Consider the following 13,929-nt stretch of genomic DNA (forward strand, 5'->3'; position numbering starts at 1 on the left):
GTATACTTTTTTTTTTTTTGACACGCAGTCTCGCTCTGTCGTCCAGGCTGGAGTGCAGTGGCCCAATCTCAGCTCACTGCAACCTCTGCCTCCCAGGTTCAAGCGATTCTCCTGCCTCAGCCTCCCAAGTAGCTGGGATTACAGCACAGGGCACCATGCCTGGCTAATTTTTTTTGTATTTTTAGTAGAGACAGTGTTTCACCATGTTGGTTAGGCTGGTCTTGAACTCCTGACCTCAGGTGATCTACCTGCCTCGGCCTCCCAAAGTGTTGGAATTACAGGCGTGAGCCACAGGCACTGCCCTGTATACTCTTCACTAATCCTTTCCTATCAATATTCAAATAGGTTCTCCTTAAACAACCAACCAACCACAAATCCCAAAAATTTCTTCCTCTACCAGGCACATGACCGCCCTCTTGCCTTGACTTTCAGGACTCAGTTGTCCCCCGTATTCCTTTTATCTTAGTCTCCTTCTCTGACTTTTTTTTTTTTTTTTTTGAGACACAGTCCTGTTCTGTCGCCCAGGCTGGAGTGCAGTGGCGCGATCTGGGCTCACTGCAAACTCCGCCTGGGATTACAGGCACACACCACCATGCCTTGCTACTTTCTTTGTATTTTTAGTAGAGACGGGGTTTTGCCATGTTGGCCAGGCTGGTCTCGAACTCCTGACCTCAGGTGATCCGCCCGCCTCGGCCTCCCAAAGTGGTGGGATTACAGGCGTGAGCCACCGCGACAGGCCCTCTGGCTCTTTCTAAAGACTGAGATTTCCCAAGGTCCTGTTCTTTTAAACCCCCATTGAAAAGTGTTGGGATGGAGTCTGGGAAGGAAGAGCTGAGGAGTGGGGCTGGGTTAGGTGGGGAATAAAGAGAGGGGTATGAAAAGCCCGAGGTCTGGGTCAAGAAGACGGGTATGGGAGAAGGATTTGAGCTACTCTGACGTGTAGCGAGGAAGACAGCAGGGAGGCGCGTGCCCGGGAATGACAGCCTCATGCACGGCCGAGAAAGCAAGCGCGCGTGCGCTTAGCGGCCTCTCTGCGCCTGCGTCTTCCGTGCCAGTCTTTCGCAGGCAAAAGGAGGACGTAGAAAAGGGGACACCGGAAGCTCACTCTTCACCCGGAAATGGTTATTGAAGAACATGGCGTTGCTGGTGCGAGTCCTTGTGAGTGAAGGAGTAATTTTCTACGGTAGCCCTCTGGGTCCCGGGTTGGAGTTCGACAAGGCAGGGCATGAGGGATTGGAAGGAATTGCAGGAGGGGAGCCTGTGTTATAGCTAGGCTGCGTGGCCGCTTTTCCGTGGGGAAACTGAGGCAGCTTCCTACCTCTTCCTACCCCCGTTTTGACCTTAGCTCCCCTATCTTTCGAGGAGGGGAAGAGTGACATCTGGCCTTTATTTGATGGGGTTTGCTTTTCCTTCCGTCCCCCATGTAACTGCTTCCCCTCAGGGAGAGGAGCATGTAGGACACTGATTGGAGTTTCAGGAGACCTGTGTTCTAGTCCCTGACTGTCACTGATGCATAAGGTGACTTTAAGCATGTCACTTTTGGGCCTCATTGTCCCTATGTGAAAAACGAGGACATTTATCTCCTGCAGTCCCTTTAGATTCTGAGATTCTCAGTGTTTCTTTCATAGGTCATAAGTCAGTTCTTAACTGTACAGTTAGGTGGAATATAGATTATTAGATTGAAAGCTGCGTGAGAATTGGAGCCATGTCTGTCTCGGTCGTTTTCACTTTGCCTAACATGATGTCTGGCACATCATAGGTGCTAAATGATTACTTGTTGAATAAATGAATGAAGTAAGGAAAGACTACTAGACTCTTTAGCACCCGTGTATGAAACTACTGCACCTCTTGAGATTTAGTCCTGATCCTTCTAGCATACTCTTTCCTCTAGGAATTAAAAGAGAAAAGAAAGTGGCAGCAGAAAAAACGTTAGGATACAGAGCTTAGTTTTTAATCATGGAGGGATGGGAGGGTTTATAATTTTAGCGAGTCTTCAAATATTGGGTCAAAGACATAGATTTTCATAGTAGACATGGTCTATTCCTGCCTCTGGATATCTTTTGAATTGTTATTTTACATTTGTGTTTTTGATCTTTTTATATATGGCTTACAAGGACGGCAGTTTTACTTCTTGTGTTCCTTGCCAGCCTAGCAGAGTGAGGTACCCTGAATTGCTGTTGAGTAAATTTTTAATTGTAGAATCCCCCCGTAACTGCCAGAAAGATTCACCTGGTGAAGTGATTGTTTGATTTCAGGCCAGAAATTGATTCAGAAATGAGGACTGCTGGGGAAATGGCAATTAGTATGATCTGAATTTAGTGTTTTTTTTTTCTTCCCCTCCCACCCTTTAGTTGTTTTTTTTTGAGACAGAGTCTTGCTCTGTCGCCGAAGCTGGAGTGCAGCGGTGCGATCTCGGCTCACTGCACCTTCCACTCCCAGGTTCAAGCGATTCTCCTGTGCTAGCCTCCCGAGTAGCTGGGATGACAGGCATGCACCACCACACCCAGCTAATTTTTTTTTTTTTTTTGAGACAGAGTCTTGCTCTGTCACCCAGGGTGGAGTTCAGTGGTGTGATCTCAGCTCACTGCGACCTCTGCCTCACAGGTTCAAGCGATTCTCCTGCCTCAGCCTCCTGAGTAGCTGGGATTACAGGCGTGTGCCACCAGGCCAGGCTAATTTTTGTATTTTTAGTAGAGACGGGGTTTCACCATGTTGGCCAGACTGGTCTCAAACACCTGACCTCATGATCCGCCTCCCTTGGCCTCTCAAAGTGCTGGGATTACAGGCATGAGCCACTGAGCCTGGCCTGATAACTAACATTTTATAGGGCACTTACTATGTGCTAAGCACTTTAAAATACTTCCCTAATCCTTATAACATCCCTTTGGAAAGGAGGGCATGTTATTTCCTCTATTTTACAGATAAGAAAATTGAACCACAGAGAAGTATTCCTGGCCAGGCTCAGTGGCTCACACGTGTAATCCCAGCACATTGGGAGGCTGAGGCAGGTGGATCACTTGAGGCCAGGAGTTCAAGACCAGCCTGGCCAACGTGGTGAAACCCTGTCTCTACTAAAAATACAAAAATTAGCTAGGCCTGGTGGTGGGTGCCTGTAATCCCAGCTACTTGGGAGGCTGAGGCACGAGAATTGCTTCAACCCAGGAGGCAGAGGTTGCAGTGAGCTGAGATTGCGCCAGTGCACTCCAGCCTGGGTGAAAGAGTGAAACTCTGTCTCAAAAAAAAAAAAAGTATTCCTGAAACATTCTTGTTAGTCTTGTCTTATTTTTTCCTCTTTTTGTCTTGTCAGCCAATATTTTCCCTTCTCCAGTGATGGGTTTGGGAAGGAGGAGGAAACAAACACTGCTATTGTTGAGTGACTACAGCAGAGAGCCTGGGCATTTGATCAGTAGAACTGGACATACTTATGGTTTTTATGAGTTGTCCTGGGCATTGGTGATCGTTTTTGCTTTTCTTTGGAAATCGTAAAAATTACAGAAAGCCACCCTGTACTTTAGAAAATTTTTAAAAATTGTGGTAAAATACATATAACAAAATTTACTGTTTAAACTTTTTTTTTTCCTGAGATGGAGTTTTGCTCTTGTTGTCCAAGCTGGAGTGCAATGGCGTGATCTAGGCTCACTGCAACCTCTGCCTTCTGGGTTCAAGTGATTCTCCTGCCTCAGCCTCCCGAGTAGCTGGGATTATAGGCCCGCACTTTTTAAGTATACATTTCTGTGGTATTGAGTGCATTTACACTATTGTGCCATCTTTACCACCCTTATCCACAGAATTCTTTTCATTTTGTAAAACTGAAACTCTGAACCTATTAATAGTTCTCTATAGTCTTTTCTCCCCAGCCCCTGGCAGCCACCGTTCTACTTTCTGTCTCTGTGAGTTTAACTACTCTGTGTACCTCATATAAGTGGAATCATACAGTATTTGACCTTTTGTGACTGGCTTATTTCATTTAGCGTAATGCCCTCAAAGTTCATCCATGTTGTAGCATGTGTCAGAATTTTCTATCTTTTTTTTTTGGAGATAGGGTCTCGCTCTATCATGCATGCTGAAGTGTAGTGGCTCAGTCATAGCTCACTGCAGCCTTGACCTCCTGGGTTCAAGTGATCCTCCCACCTCACCTCCTGAATAGCTGGGACCACAGGTGTGTGCCTGGCTAATTTTTTTTTTCTTTTTTGTAGATGGGGTCTCCTTATGTTGCCTGGGCTGGTCTTGAACTCCTGGGCTCAAGCAATTCTGTTGCCTCGGCCTCCCAAAGTGCTGGGATTACAGGCGTGAGCCACTATGTCCAGCCTGTTTAATTTGTTGAGGAATTGTTCTACTGTTTTCCACAGCAGATACACTGTTTTACATTCTCACCAGCAGTGCACAAGGGTTTCAGTTAGTTGCACCACATCCTTGCCAACACTTAGTATTTTCTGGTTTTTGTTTGTTTTTGAGACAGGGTCTTGATCTGTCACGCAGGCTAGAGTGCAGTGGTCCAGTGACAGCTTACTGCAGCCTCGACTTCTGGGCTCAAGTGATCCTCTCATCTTAGCCTCCCGAGTAGCTGGGACTACAGGTGTGTGCCACCAAGCCCAGCTAATTTTTACATTTTTAGTAGACAGGAGGTTTTGCCGTGTTGCCCAGGCTGGTCTCAAATTCCTGAGCTCAAGTGATGCTCCTGCCTCTGCCTCTCAAAGTGTTAGGATTACAGGTGTGAGCCACCACACGTGGCCTTATTTTCTGTTTTTTTTTTTGACAATAGCCATTCTAATTATGAAGTGGTGTCTCATTGTAGTATTGATTTACATTTCTCTGGTGGCTAATGATATTGGGCACCTCTTCAGGTTTTTTTTCTTTTTGAGATGGAGTTTCGCTCTTGTTACCCAGGCTGGAGTGCAATGGCGTGATCTCGGCTCACTGCAACCTCCGCCTCTGGAGTTCACATGATTCTCCTGCCTAAGCCTCCCGAGTAGCTGGGATTACAGGCCCACACCACCACGCCCAGCTAATTTTGTATTTTTAGTAAAGACGGGGTTTCCCCATGTTGGTCAGGATGGTCTCAAACTCCCGACCTCAGGTGATCTGCCTGTCTCGGCCTCCCAAAGTGCTAGGATTAGAAGTGTGAGCCACCGTGCCCAGCCTTAAATTTTGTATTTTTAGTAGAGATGGGGTTTTGCCATGTTGGTCAGGCATGACCCACCGCATCTGGCAAGTTTTTTATGTATTTTGAGTATCAATCCCTCATCAGATATATGATTTGCATGTATTTTTCCTATCCTATGGGTTGCTGTTTCAGTCTGTTGATACTGTTATTTCATACACAAAAGTTTTTAATTTTCATGAAGTCCAACTTTTTTTTTTCTTTTTTCTTTTATTGCCTACTCTTTTTTTTTTTTTTTTTTTAACAGGGTCTTGCCCTGTCACCTAGGCTAGACTGCAGTGGCATAATCTAGACTCACTGCAGCCCCTGCCTCCCAGGTTCAAGCAATTCTCCCGCCTCAGCCTCCTGAGTAGCTGGGATTACAGGCATGCACCAGCACACCTGGTTAATTTTTATGTTTTTAATAGAGAGGGGTTTTTCCCATGTTGGCCAGGCTGGTCTCAAACTCCTGGCCTCAAGTGATCCGCCCACCTCAACCTCCCAGAGTGCTGGGATTACAGGCATGAGCCACCATGCCTGGCCCTAATATTGCCTACTTTTTTGATATCGTATCCAAGAAATCATTGCAAAATCCAATGTCATGAAGCCATTCCCGTAAGTTTTCTTTTAAAAGTTTTATTGTTTTAGGTCCTACATTTTGGTCTTTTATCCATTTTGAGCTAATTTGTGTACATGTTACAAGCTTTTACTATATTTTATGAGCTGTTTTCTCAGTGACCTGCCCTGGGATTACAATGAACATCTTAATTCATAACAGTCTTGTTTGGATTAATACCAACTTGATTTTAGTAATATGTAAAGACTTTCTTTCTATGTAGCTCTGTTCCTTCCCCCAGGTTGTGTTATTGGCATCTAAATTACATCTTTATCCATTATATGTCTACCAATGTATATTTATAATTATTTCTTCTTGTAGTTGTCTTTTAAATTAAAAAGAAAAATAAAAAAATTACAAACAGAAAATCCATTTATACCATATTTTTTATTTACGCAAACAGTTACTTTTACTAGTCTACTTTATTTCTTCATGTAGATTTGAGTTATTCTGTAGTTTCCTTTCATTTCAACCTGAAGGTCTCCCTTATTCTTGCAGGGCAAGTCTACTACTGACAAATTCTTTCCATTTTGCTTATCTGGGAAATCTTCATTTTTCCTTCACTTTCGAATAATAGTTTTGCCGGATATAGAATTTTTGTTTGAAAATCTTTGTCTTTCTGTGTTTTGACTATTTTATCCCACTGTCTTCTGGCTGCTACAGTTTCTGAGAAGAAATCAACTGTTAATGTTCTTGAGGATGCTTTGTATATGATGAGTTTCTTCTCTTGCTCATTTAAAGAATCTTTGTCTCTTGGCAGCTTGCATATGATGTGTCTGCAACTCTCTTTGTGTTTATGCTATTTGGAGTTAGTAGAGCTTCTTGGATTCCTAAATTACCATTTTCCATTATGTTTAGGATGTTTTCTGCCATTATTTCTTCAATTATTTTTCTGTCCTTTTATTTTCTTTTCTTCTGGGACTAATTATACATATATTGGTGTGTTTGATGGTGTTCCACAGTCTGAGGCTGTTAAATTTGTTCTTCTTTTTTTCTTTTTTGCTTTTCATTTTGAAGCTATTAATTTGTCTTTATTGCTTTTCCTTTCTGTTCCTTGGACTGGATAATCTAAATTGACCTATCTTCAAGACCACTGATTCTTTTCTTCTGACTGTTGAAATCTGCTGTTGAGCCCCTCTAATGAGTTTTTCATTTTAGTTGTTGGACTTTTCAATTCCAGAATTTATTTTGTCTTTAGAAAAATAACTTCTCATTCTGTTGATATTCTCTTTAGTGAGACGTCATTCTCATACTTTCCTATAGTTTGTTTGTTTATGTATTTATTTATTTTTTTGAGACGGAGTCTGGCTCTGTTGCCAGGCTGGAGTGCAGTGGCACCATCTCAGCTCACTGCAACCTCCACCTCTTGGGTTCAAGCAATTCTCCTGCCTCAGCCTTCTGAGTAGCTGGGATTACTGGTGCCTGCCACCACACCTGGCTAATTTTTGTATTTTTAGTAGAGGTGGGGTTTCATCATGTTGGCCAGGATGGTCTCAAACTCCTGACCTCAGGTGATCCACCTGCCTTGGCCTTCCAGAGTGCTGGGATTACAGGTGTGAGCCACTGTGCTCGGCCACTTTCCAATAGTTCTTTAGACATGTTTTCATTTAGATCTTTGAACATATTTGAAATAGTTAAAAATCTCTTTGTCTGCTATCTGGATTTTCTTAGAGACAGTTTCTATTGATTGCATTTTTCCCCCTGTGTGTGGGCCATACTTTATTGTTTCTTTGCATGTTTTATAACTTTTTTTTGTTGAAAACTGGACATTTTAAATAATGTGGCCACTCTGGAAATCAGATTGTTTCCCTTCCCAAGATTTGTTGTTGCATTTTTGTTTAGTGACTTTTCTGAATTGATTCTGTAGTCTATATTCTTTGTCGTTTGTGGCCACTGAAGTCTCTGCTTAGTTTAGTGGTCAGGTAATGATTAAGCAAATTTCTTTAAATTTCTGTTAAATTTCTTAAAATTCTGTTATCACTGCCTGGAAGCAGTGAGTATCCCAGTTTTTCCTGTGGGGCTCTGTGTGCATGTTGGGATGTACCTATAACTCTCTGCCAGACATTCGATAACTACGCCTTAACTTTCACTTCCTGCTGTGCAGAACCTCAAGGTCAACCACAAGTAAGAGATGTTCTTAGATCTTTCCTGAGCATGTGCACAACTTTGGGTATGTGCACAGACCTGGGTATGTTCATGGCTTCCTAGATGCCGTGAATATGTTGGGACTTTTCTAAGCCCCTGTGGATGTCTCATTCACCAGCTTTTCCTTTAAACCTTTTTGGTTAGTCTATTGTTTTCTCCACCTGTTGTTCACTGCCTCAGGAAGCCATGAAGTCAAACAGTTACCTCTATTTGTTTTCAACCAGTGCTCCTGGGGAAAAGGTTTTTATCACACTGGGTGAGTTCTAAGACAGTCTTGAAATAGGGCCTTCTAAGGAACTATCAGACAGATTGAATAATGCCAATTCTTTGTAAGGCTTTGATGAACATCATCCCCATTCTGGAGTCAACTTTTCTCTTGAGGAGACTAGTTCGTTTAGTGGTTGTTGCTATTTAGAAACCAAATCTGGATGCTACATGTGCTCATTGCTACTGGAGTGTCATTGTCTGCAGGCCCTATGAAGATGTGGGTGGGAAATATATATATGTCTATATATACACATAAACATGCATACATCTTTTTCTTTATATATTAAAAGCCCACACCAGTTATTCTAAATCCATTCTAATACCACGGGGTTTGTTCTACTCTTTTGCCTTGCCATATTTGTTAACTCCTTTCTCTGATAGAAACCTGACCCTTCACCCTTAATGTATTTATTGATTTACTAAAATCTTTCCTGTGTGTAATCAATCTTTTGAAAGCTCAGATTGAAAACTCCCAACAAAGTGGGAGGAGGCAGTGTATTCAGTAATTTTTTTTTGTTTTTGAGACGAAGTCTTGCTCTTTCCCCCAGGCTGGAGTTCTATGGCGCGATCTTGGCTCACTGCAACCTCCGCCTCCCGGGTTCAAGCAATTCTTCTGCCTCAGCCTCCCAAGTAGCTGGGACTGCAGGTGCACGCCCCCATGCCTGGCTAATTTTCTTGTATTTTAGTAGAGACGGTTTCACTGTGTTGCCCAGGCTGGTTGCAAACTCCTGAGTTCAGGCAGTCTGCCTGCCTTGGCCTCCCAAAGTGCTGCAGTAATTTTTTGTTGTTGTTTGAGATGGAGTCTCACTCTGTCACCCAGGCTGGAGTGCAACAGCATGATCTCTGCTTACTGCAACCTCCTCCTCCTGGGTTCAAGCGATCCTTGTGCCTCAGCTTCCCGAGTAGCTGGGATTACAGGTGCGCGCCACCACACCCGGCTTATTTATATATATTATATAATTTTTAGTACAGACTGGTTTCACTATGTTGGCCAGTCTGGTCTTGAACTCCTGACCTCAAGTGATCCACCTCGGCCTCACAAAGTGCTGGGAATACAGGCATGAGCCACTATGCCCGGCCTGTATTCAGTAATTTTTGAAGGAATGGTTAAACATTCTCTTCTTCCCTCTGTGGAAATATCCTTTTGTATTATAGCATGCCATATTGTAACTGGAAGGAAAGTTTGTTACCGTAGTATCTGTTCTTTGGACTCCGGAATTGAATTAATATCCATGGCATTTGGAATATAGGCACCAGCGGTGACTTATAAAGTGGATTTCGACTGGGTGTGGTGGCTCATGCCTGTAATCCCAGCACTTTGGGAGGCTGAGGCCAGGGGATCACCTGAGGTCGGGAGTTCAAGACCAGTCTGATCAACGTGGAGAAACCCCGTCTCTACTAAAAATACAAAATTAGCTGGGCGTGGTGGTGCATGCCTATAATCCCAGCTACTTGGGAGGCTGAGGCAGGAGAATCGCTTGAACCCAGGAGGCAGAGGTTGTGGTGAGCTGAGATTGCACCATTGCACTGCAGTCTGGGCAACAAGAGCAAAACTCCGTCTCAAAAAAAAAAAAAAGTGGATTTCATGTTTATAATTGATTTTCATTATTCACAGATTCTATATTTGTGAACTCACCTAGTTGCTAAAATTTATTTGAAACCCCAAAATCAATACTTGCGGCACTTTTGTAGTCATTTGTGGACATTTGCAGAGGGTAAGGAATTTGAGCTGCCAATGTGCGTGTTTCTAGCTGAGGTGGGTCAACATTCCGCCTTCTTGTTTCAGTTTTCATACTGTAACAAGTATTCTTTTCATGGCCTGTTTAGTGCCATATTTTTCATATATTTGTGCTTTTGTTGGTGAATCCCATCTTTAAAATGTCCCCCAAGTGTAGTATGGAAATGCTATCTAGCATTGCTGAGTGCAAGAAGGCCACAATGTGCCTTATGGGAAAATATGTTTATTAGGTAAATTTTGCTAAGTGAGTTATAGTGCTGTTGGCTGTGAGTTCAGTGTTAATGAATCAACAATGTATATTAAGTAGGGTGTTTTTCAACAGAAACCCATAAAGCAAGGCTATGTATTGATTGGTTGATGAATGTTGTGACCAGAGGCTTGCAGGAACCTAAGTCTGGCATTTCCTCTAGAAGCAATTGTTCAGTATTTGCTCACTCAGTGTTTGTGGTGATTTTATGGTGAATAACTAGAATCCGCTACACCTGTGAATCGTTTTCTAGCTCATGAATGAGCCAAGGAAAATACTGTGTATCTTAAAAAAACCACATGCACAATTACAGGCCTGTCAGTGGACTGATTAAAGGGTAGTCAGTACAAGAGGTGGTATGTCAGAATGTTTTGAAATACTGATGTAAAAATCACTGCAATTAGCAATGTGCACGGGAAACAAAAACATGAAGCCTATCTTAAAAATTTTGGTTTTGAAGTGTTGGAAAGGCAAAATGACAATAAAACTAGTTCCCACTTAGTAACAGTGCATTTATCTTAAGTTAAAGGAATAACTTTTTGCCATTGGGAATGGCTATAGATGTTTTTTGAACTTGGGAGAAGTTGAGATGTGCTAATTGTTATAGGCCTAATATTTTAGTACCTTAAGAGAGAGATAAGTACTTCCACAGATATATATTTATAGATGAAGTGTTGGAAGAGGTGGAAAGGAAAAAGGACAAGTAGAGGCTGACACGGTGGCTCATGCCTGTAATCCCAGCACTTTGGGAGGCCGAGAGGGGTGGATCACCTGAGATCACGAGTTCGAGACTAGCCTGGCCAACATGGTGAAACCCTGCCTCTACTGAAAATACAAAAATTAGCCGGGCATGGTAGCGTGCCCCTGTAGTCCCAGCTACTTGGGAGGCTGAGGCAGGAGAATTGCTTGAATCCAGGAGGCGAAGGTTGTGGTGAGCTAGAGCCAGTAGAACCAGAAGCTGACATCTAGATAGATTTCTTTTTTTTTTTTTTTTTTGAGTGGAGTCTTGCTCTGTCGCGCAGGCTAGAGTGCAATGGCATGATCTTGGCTCACTGTAACCTCTGTCTCCTGAGTTCAAGCAATTTTCACTGCCTCAGCCTCCCGAGTAGCTGGGATTACAGGCACCTGCCACCACGCCTGGCTAATTTTTGTATTTTTAGTAGAGATGGGGTTTCTCCATGTTGGCCAGGCTTGTCTAGAACTCCTGACCTCAGGTGATCTGCCTGCCTCGGTCTCCCAAAGTGCTGGGATTATAGATGTGAGCCACCGCGCCCGGCCTAGAGAGATTTCTTGAAGCAATTGAGCTTATAGTTTGGGTTGGAGTGAAGAGGAGAGTCCCAGAAGAAATTACTACAAGGGAATTAACATGTGTGGAGTGGAGCAGTGATTCCCAAACCAGAGAATCTGAGTCAGGTTTTGAAACTGTTGAGTGGAAATCACAGTAAGTATTATGAGTTTAGAGGGATCCAATTGGTAAAGACCAGTAAGGATCAGGTATTTAAGTTACAATAAAGAGGTCCTTGGAAACCTCTTTTGAGAAAGGGAATGAATGCCAGATTCCAAACAATATTTTAAGAAAACGGTTTTTGCTTCTCTGTCAGTTTGCTGGGGAAAGCAGGGCTTGCATAATTCAATAACCGTTGTTCATAACAGTGATGCCATTGGTTGTGTTTTTCTGTTACCAAAGTGCTTTTAGAAATGTTCCTGGGAACACTTCTATGAGATAGCTTTTATTATTCCCATTTTTCATAAGGGAAGATGGAGGCCCAGATTGTTGAGTAACCAGTTCACAGCTATTTGATGGCTGACTTGGGATTACCTTTTCTGCTACACTTCAGTGGTTTCAATTAAGGATTTGGACAAGAATTGTAGAATTGGAGAAGGAAAGAACAGCTGATTGTTCCTTTCTTCTAATAAGAGCTGATTTAAAAGTAATGGCCTAAGACCAACCGGAGCCAAAATTACAGAGAAAAATTTTGTTGACATTGGAAATTACATGATGAAATTCTTCAGAAAATCTTCCAAACGTTTGCATTGTTTCAACTTGTAATTTCCTCTTGCTTCCCCTGCCCCCCCACCCTTGGCCCTGAATCTGAAGCAGTTTCCTCTTATCCCATACTTAACATTTTTAGGACAGGAACATCTGACATTGAATGATTCTAGTAAATCTGTCAGTGTTTGTAAAACAAAACACCAGTAACTGTCTCTCATTTGGAAAACCACTTCAACCGATCAAACCGCAGCTCAAATAAAATATTTTTAGCTCCACTTTTCATTTGAAATATAAGGTGCTGTAAGTGGCAATTATACAATTTTAGAACTGTGAGACACTTTAGAAAACATCTGTAGGTTTAAAAATTTAATGCCTTTCTCCCCCCACCTCAACCTGTTACTGTCTACTTGAGGAAATGGAGATTCAGATTCAACTTAATATTGTGCTGAACATACTGCAAGGTACATTTGTTAATTTTAAAGAAAATCCCAAGAAGTAGGGATTTTGTCTTATTTTTGATAAAAAGAGACAACCAAGGCTCACAGAGGTGATTATCTGATATGTAGCTTCTGAACAGTACTTTCTGCCTTTAGTTATGTGGCACTTTCCACAATATGCTGTTTTAATTGGTTCCAGACTAGGTCATACAATGTTACAGCTAGAAGGTACCTGGCAGATACTCTACCCTTTCATCCCTGGGTTCATATCTTAATCCTGCTGTTAGAACTGTGTGATATTGGGAGGTTGTTTATCCTCTCCATGCCTCAGTTTCCTTTTTTATATAAATGGGATAATGGTATACCTACATGAGTGGTGATTGTGAAGTTTAAATGAGTTCATATATGTAAAGTATCAAAAAAGTGCCTGCCATCAAATGCTCATTAAGTATTCCTGATAATTGCTGTGAGGAAACTGAATGTCACAGAGATTAAATTACTTGTAAAGATAATATTAGAGTAGCTGAATTTAAACTAGAATCTTTGACTGCTAGTACAGTTGTCCCTGAGTATTCCTGGTCCTTTGGTTCCAGGACCTCCCTCGGATACCAAAATCCATGGATGCTCAAGTCCTTGATACGAAGTGGCATAGTGTTTGCATATAACCTATGTATATCCCCCTATGTACTTTAAATAATCTCTAGATTACTTACATTTAATACAATATAGGTGCTATGTAAATAGTTGTTATACTGTATTATTTAGGGAGTAATGACGAGAAAAAAAAGTGTAAATGTTTAGTATGGCATCTTTTTTTTTCCTGATTTTTTTTTTGAGATGGAGTCTTGTACTGTCGCCCAGGCTGGAGTGCGGTGGCGTGATCTCAGCTCACTGCAAGCTCCGCCTCCCGGGTTCATGCCATTCTCCTGCCTCAGCCTCCTGAGTAACTGGGACTACATGTGCCCGCCACCACACCTGGCTAATTTTTTTGTATTTTTTGTAGAGACGGGGTTTCACCGTGTTAGCCAGGATGGTCTCGATCTCCTGACCTCGTGATCCACCTGCCTCGGCCTCCCAAAGTGCTGGGATTACAGGAGCTACCGCGCCTGGCCTGATTTTTTTTTGTTGTTTTTTGAGACAGAGTCTCCCTCTCTGTTGCCCAGGCTGGAGTGCAGTGGCACAATCTCTGCTCACTTGCAACCTTTGCCTCCTGGATTCAAGTGATTCTTATGCTTCAGCCTCCAGAGCAGCTGGGACTACAGGTACACGCCACCATGCCTGGCATTTTTTTTTCCTGAATATTTTAATCTGTGGATGGCTGAATCCATGGATGCAGAACCCATGGC

At 42.6% G+C, this 13,929-nt stretch overlaps 1 protein-coding gene across 9 annotated transcripts in view; it reads left to right on the top strand.

Moving 5' to 3' along the window:
• Positions 1–1,060: 1,060 nt before the first annotated feature.
• The window catches only part of LOC105496263 (ubiquinol-cytochrome c reductase complex assembly factor 1), a 110,500-nt gene continuing 97,631 nt past the window's right edge, over positions 1,061–13,929 (top strand). For 4 of the 9 annotated variants that reach the window (XM_011766500.2, XM_011766502.3, XM_071079452.1 and 1 more), the window contains exon 1: positions 1,061–1,158. In XM_011766500.2, the coding sequence (XP_011764802.2) occupies positions 1,135–1,158 (24 nt within the window). In that variant the 5' untranslated portion in view covers positions 1,061–1,134. Of the gene's footprint in view, positions 1,159–13,741; positions 13,846–13,929 lie in introns of those variants that run through there. The other 5 variants (XM_071079454.1, XM_071079457.1, XM_071079456.1 and 2 more) reach the window with 4 other exon arrangements.

This window comes from Macaca nemestrina, chromosome 15 (genome assembly GCF_043159975.1).
Source record: "Macaca nemestrina isolate mMacNem1 chromosome 15, mMacNem.hap1, whole genome shotgun sequence".
NCBI classification, from domain to species: domain Eukaryota; kingdom Metazoa; phylum Chordata; class Mammalia; order Primates; family Cercopithecidae; genus Macaca; species Macaca nemestrina.